At 39.7% G+C, this 12,111-nt stretch overlaps 1 protein-coding gene across 1 annotated transcript in view; it reads right to left on the bottom strand.

Moving 5' to 3' along the window:
* Positions 1–348: 348 nt before the first annotated feature.
* The window catches only part of CMTM2 (CKLF like MARVEL transmembrane domain containing 2), a 13,618-nt gene continuing 1,855 nt past the window's right edge, over positions 349–12,111 (bottom strand). The window contains exons 3-4 of the mRNA XM_058528623.1: positions 1,599–1,700; positions 349–1,123 (exon numbers count right to left, since the gene is read on the bottom strand). Coding sequence (XP_058384606.1) covers positions 857–1,123; positions 1,599–1,700 — 369 coding nt within the window. The 3' untranslated portion in view covers positions 349–856. The remainder of the gene's footprint in view (positions 1,124–1,598; positions 1,701–12,111) is intronic.

Raw genomic sequence — 12,111 nt, 5'->3', positions numbered from 1 at the left:
GGACCTCCTCCGAGCTCCTCATGCATCATTTGGGACCTCGCTTTCTGTTCATGAGGATGACCCTTCTCCTGCCAGGATGGCTGGACTACCTAGTAAGAATGGGGCCCTGACTGAGGCCTGTGTGTGGGCACCATGGCTCTAGGGCCCAGCTGGGCCTGGCTCAGGGCTTATGCCCAGGTCCTCACTGGAGGGAGACACTGCAGGTCCCAGGAGGCTGGCTGGCCATCTCTGAGGAAACCATCCCTCTAGTTCCTCCTGTGCCCATCCTGCATGGCCCATACGCCAGCCTGACTCCAGCTCTTGGAGGCTCCGAGCCCTGAAGAGATGACCCCACCCCTATGGCCCTCTTCCCGAGTACACTTCAAATGAAGACTGATACTAAACTGCAAAGTAAGAGTAAGGAAGGCCAGCAACCTGATTTTTCTCATAGTGACTACCTGGATGCTTTAAAAACAATGTAAAGTAAAAATATCAGTGTGAACAAAATGCATCCTTTTGTTTTCCGGTCTCTCGTTTTCCTCTGGCCCCTTTGGCTGGTCAGTGTCGACAGCTGGCGTCACCCACACTTCTGGTCCCCCAAACCCTCTGTGCCCTGCAGCCTTGAGCACCTGGAGAGGCCCAGCTCCAGCCTCGCCCTCTGCACCAAAACTTTCAATAACCTTTGTTGAATGAGCAAAATGATGTTTCCATCAACTTTAGGTATTAAAATCCATTTAAAGAGAAATTTCTTTTCCAAGCCAAGGTGATTATTAAAACGGAAAAGAAAACCATTCTAGAAAGAAGACAAGGAAGACAGTGGAAATATGTTTTGTCGTAAAATGTGCCACCATTTCTGACGGCAGGCGTCTCCTTCACGTCATTTCTTGCCTCCCTTCCCCTTATCCTTTGGCTTTTCCGCTTCCTTTGGCTTTTCCGCTTCCTTTGGCTTTTCCGCTTTCTTTGCCTTGTCTGCTTCTGTTTCCGGTGGTTTTGCCTCTTCCTTTGGCTTTTCACCCTCTGGTTCCTTTGCTTGCTCCTTTGCTGGAGGAACCAGCACATTCTTTTTGACCTTCTTGCCTTTGAAGTGTTTTCTTTGAAGACATATATCAATGAAAGCAAAAAGTCCAGCCAGACCAATAAGGACCTGGAAAACAAAAGGATCCTCATTACTTTTGCTTTTCATTCCAAAGCTGGCATATTTCCGTCCTTGTTTCTAACTCGTCAGTAGGTGCTGGTTAGCACATCCCCTCGTCCCCTCAAACTACCAGACCAAGAGCCTCGGAGTTTGCCCCTCCCCAAGCTTTGGCTGCCCTGTCCTCACCATCCTGTGGTCTCACGGCTTTCTCTTTCTCTCTTTAAACCCAGCCTGGGTGGGGCCCTTTCCTCTGGGGTCAGCAGCTACGAGGAGGAAGCCATTAGCTTGGCTGGCTCCCTGGACATCATCTTTATTTAAATGGCTTCTCCATTGGAAACATTTACCAACTTTACTGTTAAACTTTGCTTGGATCCCAAGTTTTTGTCAAAAGAAAAGAAGCCCTTTCCTTAAAGCAGGGGAAAACACCTATTCTCCTAAAGGGGTGATTTCTGAGCAAATAAACAGTGAACCATGGAAGACTCACCACAGCAATTACATAGTTCATTGGCATGGTTTTTCGAGTGGTCAAAGCAAAGAACACGGTCCCCCCAAGGAAAATACAGCAAAACAGGTCATTGAGAAGGTCCTGAAAGCAGGGGAGAGATGAGAGTCAGCCTTAAACAGAGCCAAGGCCCCCCATCCACACCCGGCCTTGCATAGCTGCCTCCAAAGGGAGTGAATTTCAAACTTCTGCCTGATTTATAAAATATATATATGAAGATAAATGTACACCAGGCTGGGTGGACATACCTGTGGCCCCCCAGCTGGGCCCTTTGAGTCAAGACTCAAAGTCCAGGATGCTTAACTGCCTTCACAGGCTCCCTCCACTACTATCTTGTCTATGAAATCACACATTTAGTGGCTAGTTATGTTTTTTTCTCCAATACTTATTTAAATAAATGCATTACCATCCAACTTAATGGTGTCCATCTTGAGTACCACCCCACAACATTTCTCTGCTCTCAGGGCCAGCTCCCCTCTCTGGATCCAGGCCCCACCACAGGACTCTGGCCTGGCAGCTGCCTCTTCAGCCCCTGCCCTCCCTGACCCCACCTTACTTCCTAGAGCCCCTGCCCCTCTTTGCAAGGCCGCACTACCGTCTCCATCATCAACTCTCCCTCCCATCCCTTGTGGCCTCAATCTTGCCCTTGCCCCATACTTGTTTCCCTTACCCTACTGACAAGGTCCAGATGTTCCCAGACTAGGCACAAAGGCTGCCTTCCATGCTGCCTTCTCCTCAAGTGCCACCCAGTGTTGCTCCCTGGCACAGCCCAACTTCTCAGAGTTGGTCAAACCATGGTCACAGCATGCCGGCTTCCTCCCTCATCACTCCTGGGTGATGCTAGCCCAGAGCTCATGCACCCTCTTAATCCTGTGGGCAGCAAATGACTGCAGCGCTAGACGATGCCCACTCTTCTCCTTGGTTTCAATGATGCCATTTTCTGCGGACTATCCTTCCCTGGCCACTTTGTCTCTGGCCTTTCTTTTTCTTTTCAATGTTTTGTTGAATTTTAATACATTTCAAACATACAGAAAATAATAGAATGTCCCATCCCCACTCCTACCTCCACTAGCCATTAACCATTGAAATTAAACAGATGTTAATGTTTTGCAATATTTGCTTCAGCTCTCTTAAAAAAAAAAAACAACAAAAACAGAAGTAAAACTTTGTGGAGTGAGCTACAGTCTCACCAATCCATCCCTTTTCCTGTCCACCTCCCAGAGGCAACCATGGGTTGGAGGTTGATGGGTAGTTTTCCCAAGCGTGTACTGGTATTTTCCTCCATATTATATATTCACAAACAATATATGCTATTTTGTGTGTTTCCAAAATTTAAATAAAAGATATTATATGTTCTGGCACGCTTTTTAAAGTTTTTGAGTTTTATCCATTTTAAGAAATATAAGTTGAATTCATTAATTTTAACTGAATAGTAGTAGAATACTACTGTATGCATAAACCAAACTAGAGACATTAGGTTGTTTCTACCTTTAAGGAAATTATTATTACAAACTCTGCTGCAATGAACACTCTTGTCTGTGCCTCCTCTGCATGTCCTCTCCTTGCTAAGTATTGCCAAGTTTCTCTCTAAGGTGCTTGTACCGATTCCCACTCACCCAGCAATATATAAGGGCTCCCACTTCCCATGTCCTTGCCAACACCCACGATTACCAGGCTTATTTATTTTTGTCAGTCTGATGAGTCAAAATGGTACCTCATTGTTGTTTTAAGTTTCAGGTCTCTGGTTACTAATGAAGCATTTTTAAAAACATGTTTTAGGCATTTGGCTTTCCTGTCTATTCATATCTTCTGTCCCATTTTTCTATTGTCTTGTTTTAAAAATTTTATGATGTCTTCTGTTGTAAAGTTTTCATTTTAATGGGATACATAGTTTCTCTCTGTCTCTCTCTCCCTCTCTTTCTCTTAGTCCCAAGAACATTTATTAAATATTCCATTCAACTGTTTTATAATGCCACCTCTGTCAAATACCAAGTTGCCATATGTATGTAGGTCTTATTTCTGAGTCGTCTTTTTTATTCCTGTATTAGTCTGCTCAGGCCGCCATAACAAAATACCACACACTCAGTGGCTTAACAACAGACATTTATTTTCTCACAGTTCTGGAGGCTAGAAGTCCATGATCAAGGTGCCAGCAAATTCAGTTTTTGGTTTGTAGACAGCTGCCTTCCCACTATGACCTCACATGGCCTTTCCACGGTGCCTAAGGCGGGGATGGGAAGGAGTGGGGAGAGAGAGGGGGAGAGGAAGAGGGAGAGAGAGAGCTCTCTGTTGTCTTTTCTTATAGGGACACTAATCCTATGGGATCAGGGCCCACCCTTATGACCTCATTTAATCTTAATTACTGCTCTTGAGACCCTATGTGCAAGTACAGCCATACTGGGGGTGAGGATTTCAGCATATGAATTTTGGGGGGGACATAGACATTCAGTCCATTACAATCCCATTAGTCTTTCTGGTATGAAAGCTGGTACCAGAGCTGGTACGAAAAGTTTACAGTAATTCCAATATCTCTTTGGGTGAGTCCATCCTTGTAATTCTTTTTATTCTTCCATAAGAATTTTAGAATCATCTTGTAAGGTTCCATGAACAACCTCTGTTAGGTTGAAATTTCATTTAATTTATAGATTACTTTGGAATTAAATTGCCATTTTTATGACAGTAATTCTTCACACCTGTGAGTGTGATATGTTTCTCCATTTATTTAGGTTTTTCTTTTATGTCCATTAATAAAATGTTATAATCTCTATGTAAAGTCTTACACATTTTTTAACAGATTTATTCTCAGACACCTTGTAGTTTCTGTTGCTGTTTTAAATGGTTTCTTTGAAAAGCCACATTTTCTCATTGTTCATTACTGATATTCAGGAACACTGTTGTCTTTGTCTCTGGTAACCTTGTAGAACTCAACTGGTTCTAGCAATTTGACGGTAGATTTTCTCAGATTTTCTGTGTAGAGAATCATGTCGTCTGTGAGTAATGCTAATTTTTTTCCTTCCCAATCCATATACCTTTTGTTTTTCTTGTCACATTGTACTGACTAAGATCTCCAGCACAATGTTGAATAGAAGTGAGGATAGTAAGCATCTCTAAGGAAATACTGCTAAAGTTTTACCATGAAAGGCAATGTTTATTATAGGTTTGGGTAGATACCTATTATTAAGACAAGGAGGTTCTCTTTCTTCTAGCTTGCTAAGAGTTTTCTAAAAATGAGTTACTAAATAGTTTTTTTTACTAAATATTACTAAATAGTTTTTCTGCAGCTTATGAGATGACAAAATGGTTTTCTTCTTTGAATAAAAGATGGTGAATTATACTAACAGAATTTTGAAGACAAAACCTTCTTTATATTCCTGACACATACCCTGCTTGGTCATGATGTATTGCTTGCTTATCTATTGCTTGGTTCAGTTTGCTAATATTTTATTGATGATTTTTATGGCTATAGTCAAGTAAGATTGGCCTATAGTTTACTTTTCTTATAATGTCTGGTTTTAAGATCAAAGACCTACCAGATAGTGCGACACGTTATAAACCCTTATTTATTTATTTATTATTTTCTATTTTATTTTATTTTATTTTTTTTTGTGAGGAAGATTGGCCCTGAGCTAACATCTGCCAATCCTCCTCTTTTTGTTGAGGAAGACTGGCCCTGGGCTAACATCCATGCCCATCCTCTTCCACTTTATATGGGACACCGCCACAGCATGGCTTGCCAAGCAGTGTGTCGGTGCGCGCCAGGGATCCGAACCAGGGAACCCCAGGCCGCCGCAGCGGAGCACACGCACTTAACCTCTTGCACCACGGGGCCGGCCCCCCTAAACCCTTATTTTTAAAGAAAGAAAAAAGTCACAGACTAGTGTAACTGAAGTTAAAGTCTAGAAATGAACCAAGCACATGACATTTTAGCACTTAACAAAAATGTCATTTCAAATCAGTGGGGGAAAAGGTATACTATTCAGTAAATGAATAAATCAAATGATAAGGTGGAACAAGTGGATAGCTATCAGGATATACAGCTGAAGCCATGGTTCACACTATAGACCAAAATGACTCCAAAGGAATCAAAAGATTTAAATGTAAAAATTAAACAAGTGCCAGATGAAAACATGGATGAATTATTTTATAACCTGTTTTTCTATTTCTTTTTGAGTCAATTTTTGTAAGTAATATTTTTTCTATGAAATTAACTATTATCTAAACTTTCTAATTTATTGGCATAAAAGTTCATATTTTCCTGGTGATCTTTAAAATCTCTTCTTGACCTTTATAGTAATATTTTTCTTTGTTCTTCTCTCTTCTTTTTTTTCTTGAGGGCTATGTACTTTATTAGTATTTTCAAAGAACTAGATATTTGGTTTTATTAGTCCTCACTATGCATCTTTGTTTCCTATTTCACTAATTTTAGTTCTTATCTTTGGTATTGCCTTCTTCTTAATTCCATTGTTTAGGTACCATCTTGAGATAGACCTTTGAATTGTTAATTTTCTGTCTTCTTTTCTAATTATATAGATTTGAATTTGAATTGTTTAGCTGCATTCTACAGGGAGTATTGGCAAATACTACATATAACTAAATCCCCATATGTTTGGGGAAAACATATGGGGATTTAGTTAAACTTTACTAATTGATTTCTAATTATATTGCATTGAAGTTAGAGAATGTGGTCTGTAGGATATCACTTCCTTGTTACTTGTTTACATTTGCTTTGTGCTCTTATTGAGGATAATTTTTATGATTGTTCCTAGTGTGCTTTTAAAGAATATATAGCCTGTTACTGTTGAGTGTAGGGTTCTGTACGTTCTATATATGTCAGTGGATCAAGCTATTAATCACTGAGGGAGGCATGTTAAATGTCCCACTATGGCTGCTATTTGTCAATTCTTCCTTATGATTAAGTCCATTTTTGTCTTTTATATTTTGGGGCTATATTGTTAGGTGCATACAAGTTCAGAATTGCTATCTGTAGTGATCCGCTTTATATACTTTTTTTAAAACATAAAATTGTTTTAATCTGGTATTAATGCTATGCTAGCTTTCTTTTAGTTAGTAGTTTCCTCTTATTATTTTTTCTATCTCTTAAAACCTTTCTCCATGTGCTTTGTAATTTAGTGTATTGCTGGATTAAAAAAATCTATTCTTAGAGTCCTCTGTCTTTTATGTTTTTAATTTTTTGTCAGGAAGATTAGCCCTGAGCTAACATCCATGCCCATCTTCCTCTACTTTATATGGGACGCTGCCACAGCATGGCTTGACAAGTGGTATGCCAGTCTGCGCCTGGGATCTGAACCTGCAAACCCCGGGCTGCCGAAGCGGAGTTCGTGGACTTAACCGCTATGCCACCAGGCCGCCCCCTCTGTCTTTTAAATGAGGAATATAGTCCATTTATATTTGTCATCATTTCTGATATATTTGGATTTATGTCCACCATTTTATTTTTTCTATTTAACGTATACCACACTTATCCCTTTTTACTTTTCCCTTATTGAGTTAACTCTCTTTATTCTCTTTTCACCATTTCTCCTCAACAGGTTTGATGTTATATATCCTGGAATTCTACTCTTTAGCAGAATATAGCATTATGTTTTAACACGTTAATGTTAATATTATTACCAAATGCCCCCCAAAATCAAGGACTTTTAATTCTTATCATACACCACTACCGTGGTCTTACATGTTATTGTGTTGCTACTGCGTTAGTTCCACCTTGTTTTAGTGGTCTCTCCCCAAAATAAACTATTAATATATTTAAAAAAACCCAAAAAACCTCTGTCTTAATGTTTACTTAAGTCAATCCGCAAGCTTACTAGGTTCTTTGCTTACTGTTCCTTTTTTACATTGCAAACATTTATTTTGGGTTTAATTTCCTTCTTCCTGAAGTACATCTTTTAGTAGTTCTTTCAGCGAGGGTCAGTGAAAAGAAATTTTTTCATTCTTTAGCTAAAAATGTCTTTATTTTACCCTTTCCACCTCAGCCCTTTAAATAAATTATTCCATTGTTTTCCGGCCACTGTCATTGCTTTTGAAAAATATGAAGTTAGTCTAATAGTTTGAGTGTTTGTTTGTTTTTTTTAAAGATTTATTTATTTATTTATTTTCCCCCCAAAGCCCCAGTAGATAGTTGTATGTCATAGTTGCACATCCTTCTAGTTGCTGTATGTGGGACGCGGCCTCAGCATGGCCGGAGAAGCGGTGTGTCGGTGCGCGCCCGGGGTCCGAACCCGGGCCGCCAGCAGCGGAGTGTGCGCACTTAACCGCTAAGCCACGGGGCCAGCCCGAGTGTTTGTTTTTTTAAGGTAAATTATCTTTTCTGTTGGTTTGATTTAAACTTTTCCTTTGTCTCTGGCGATCAGCAGCGCCTCTATGACATGTCTAGGTGTGATTTTGTTTTTATTTAAACCAAAATATTCTGTGTTATTCTTCTTGGTACCTCTTGAGAATTCATGTTTTACATTAAATCTGAATTTGATATGGCCACCTCAGCTGTTTTTTGGTTACTGTTTGCAAGGAGTATTTTCCATTTTCACTTTCAACCTATTTCTATCTTTGGATCTAAAGTGAGTCTCCTGTGAACCTCATATAGTAGGAACATGGTTTTTTAAATCTATTCTGATAATCCCTGACTTTTAATCAACTCTTTAATTTAAGTTAATCCATGTACATTTAAAGTAATTACTGATAAGGACTTATTTCTGTCATTTTGCTATTTGTTTTCTATATGTCATATCTTTTTGTTCCTCAATTCCTCTATTACTGCCTTATTTTGTGATTAATTTTTTGTAATGTACCAATTTTATTCCTTTCTCATTTCCCTTTCTACATCTTTTTAAGTTAATTTCTTAGTGGTTACCTTAGGGTTACAATTAATATCTTAAATATATAACAAGCTAGCTTGAATTGATACCAACTTAGCTTCAATAGTACACAAAAACTCATTACTGTTATCACCACAAATTATGTCTTTATACATTGTGGCCCATTAACATAGATTTATGATTATTGTTTCATAAATTTGTCTTTTAAATCATATCAGAAAAAAAAGAGGAGCTATAAACCCAAAATATAATAATACTGGCTTTTATATTTACCTATGTAGTTACTTTTACCATGTTCTTTATTTCTTTTATGGCTTCCAGTTATTTTCTAATGTCCTCTCATTTTAGCCTGAAGGACTCCCTTTGGCATTTCTTGTAGGGCAGGTCTACTAGCAACAAACTCCTCAACTTTAGTTTATCTGGGAATGTCTTAATTTCTCCTTCATTTTTGAATGGTTATTTTTGAAGGATAATTTCAATTTTGAAGGATATTGTATTCATTTCCTGAGGTTACCATAACAAAGTACCACCAACTGGGTGGCTTAGAACAACATAAACTTATTGTCTCACAATTCTGGAGGCCAGAAGTCTGAAATTAAGATGTTGGCAGGGCCATGCTCCCTCTGAAGGTGCAAGGGAATGATGTGTTCCAGGCCTCTCTTCTAGCTTCTGGTAGTTTCAGGCATTCCTTGGCTCGTCTCGCCTTCCTATCTTCTTCCTGTGTCTCTTCATATCATCTTCCCTCTGCATATGTCCATCTCTGTGTCCAAATTTCTCTCTTTTTTTTAAATTTTATTTATTTCTTTCTTTTCCCCCAAAGCCCCAGTAGATAGTTGTATGTCGTAGTTGCACATCCTTCCAGTTGCTGTATGTGGGACGCAGCCTCAGCATGGCCGGAGAAGCAGTGCCTCAGTGCGCGCCCGGGATCCGAACCCGGGCCGCCAGCAACGGAGCGCGCGCACTTAACTGCTAAGCCACGGGGCCGGCACAAATTTCTCCTTTTTATAAAGACATTAGTCATATTGGATTAGGGTCCACTCTAATGACTTCATCTTAACTTGATCATCCACAAATAAGGTCACATTCACAGCTACCGGGAGTTAGGATTTCAACATATTTTGAGGGGACACAATTCAACTCATAACAGGTAGCAAATCTGAAGGACAGAATTCTTGGTTGACAGTTTTTTTCCTCTTTCAGGACTTTAAGTACATCATTCCATTGCCTCAGGCCTCCACAATTTCTGATAAGAAATTGGCTGTTAATCTTACTAAGGGTCCCTTGTACAAAATGAGTTGCTTCTCTCTTGCAACTTTCAAGACTTTCTCTTTATCTTTGGACAGTTTGATTATAATGTGTCTCAGTGTGGATCACTTTGAGTTTATCCTATTTAGTGTCTTTTGGATGTCTAGATTCATATCTTTTATCAAATTTGGAAAGTTTTTAGCTATTATTTCTTCAAATATTCTTTCTTCTCCTTTCTCTCTCTCTCTTCCCCTTTTGGGACTCTGCATATGTTATGCTTGATGGTGTCCCACAGGTCTCTTTTGCTCTGTTCATTTTTTCTTCATTCTTTTTTCTTTCTGTTCCTCAGACTGGATAATCTCAATTGATCTATCTTCAACTTTACTCATTTATTCTTCTGCCTGCTCAAATCTGCTGTTAAACCACTCTAGTGAATTTCTCATTTCAGTTATATTACTTTTCAGCTACAGAATTCCTATTTGGTTCATTTTTATAATTTCTCTTTACTGATATTCTCTATTTGTTCATGAATTGTTCTCCTGGTTTCCATTAGTTCTTTGAGCATTTTCCAGACAGTTGATTTAAAGTTTTTGTCTAGTAAGTCTAATATCTGGGCTTCCTTAGGGACAGTCTCTATTAATTTTTTTCCCTGTGAATGGGCCAGACTTCCTCATTTCTTTGTATGCCTTATAATTCTCTGAAAACTGAGCATTATGGATATTATAATGTAGTTACTCTGGAAACCAGATTCTCCCTCCTCCCTGGGGTTTGTTGTTGCTGCTTGTTGTGAGCTGTAGCCATTTGCATGTTTAGTGACTTTCTAAACTATTGTTTGAAAGACAGTATTCTTTCTCTTGTGGACAAGGAAGGCTCTGTTTCATTCGCTTAATGGTCGGGTAGTGATTGGACAGAGATTTCCTTAAATATCTGGAAACAAACAAACAAAAAATATTCTACCAATCTTTGCAGATTGGCTCTGTGTTGGGGCGCTCCTTCAACACTTGTCCAGGCTGCTTACAACCCTTAGTTTTCACCTGCCACTTGTGCAGTACCTAAAGGTTAGTCAGAAGTAAAAGCTTAGGGCCTTTTCTGAGCATGTGTCCAGCCCTGGGCATGTGCTTGGCCATCTCGATTCCCTGGTATATGTGGGAGCTTTTCAAAGCTCTTATTCCCCTATGTATCTCCTCCAGCCTCTTTCTTCCCAAACTTCTGGTCTGTCTACTGCTTGCCTCATCTGTTTTCCCTTGCCCCAGGTGACTGTGGTTAGTACATTTGCCTTTAAACGCTTTTGACAAATGCTATCCAGGAGGCTGCTTCAGCCCTGAGAAAGCTCTGAGGCAGATGAAACAAAGGCAAGTCCCTGGGCCAATTCCTCAGGGAGCCACCAGACAGGTCAAAACACACAACCATAATTCTTTGAAAACAAGGTCTGTATTGTTCCCTCTGCAAGGAATGTGGCCAGGAATGTGGGCAGTTGTCTTCACGGCCACTGACAAGCTGGGGAGCGAGGGACAGCAGGCGGATAAGTTAAAATGCCACAATGCTCTCTTAGCAAAATTCAACAACTTCTTTCTTTCTCCATTAAGCATTCCCCTGCTTGCTGTAAGTTTTTTAAATTAGATTCCAGAGTTCTGAAAAAGTTGCTTCTGACAGTTTTTTCTTATCGAAGTATAGCTGACATACAACACTATTTCAGATGTATAACATAGTGATTTTACATGTATATACGTTATGAAATGATCACCATGATAAGTCTAGTAATCATCTATTGACTATATTCCCTATGCTGTATATTACATCCTCATGACTTTATTTTATAACTGGAAGTTTGTACCTGTTAATCCCCCTCACCTATTTCGCCCAACCCTCTACCCTCCCCCCAAAATTCAAACCAAATCTGTACAAAGTGCAGGCTCAAGGTTTCTATTTCTCAAGGTGATCTTTTTTGTTTTTTCCACTCAAAGCTCAGGCAGAGCTGAACATGCTTTCTTGTTCCTCTGTGTGTGGGAAAGGTGTCTTCTTTGTCGGTGTTTTCCCTAAGGGTGCAGTCTTTGCAAGGTGCTGGCTTAGGCAGGGTCCTCAGTGCTAAATCCCCACTGTGCTTGGGACCCAGGTGTCATCTCCTAACTTGAGAGTGTGTGAAAACCCATACCCTAGGCTCCTGGAATAACACTTTGTGGGCTATTCCCACACACACTTCAGCAGCTTATTTGATAGGGCTCCTGTTTTCCATTTCTGGCACCTGTGTGTTTCCGTCTCTTTTTTTTTTTTTTTTTTGCCAGCTCAGCCATTCAGTTAAAGCAATAGTGGTTACATTTTCCCTAGTAGTTTTAGGTAAGTGCAGCAGGAGGATTTTCAGGGTTCATTGATTTTTTTTATCTTGCTGGAACTAAAAGTATCTTCTCAAGCTCCTTGGC

This window comes from Diceros bicornis, chromosome 32, assembly GCF_020826845.1.
Source record: "Diceros bicornis minor isolate mBicDic1 chromosome 32, mDicBic1.mat.cur, whole genome shotgun sequence".
NCBI lineage: Eukaryota > Metazoa > Chordata > Mammalia > Perissodactyla > Rhinocerotidae > Diceros > Diceros bicornis.
This window is presented reverse-complemented; position numbering and strand designations above follow the sequence as displayed.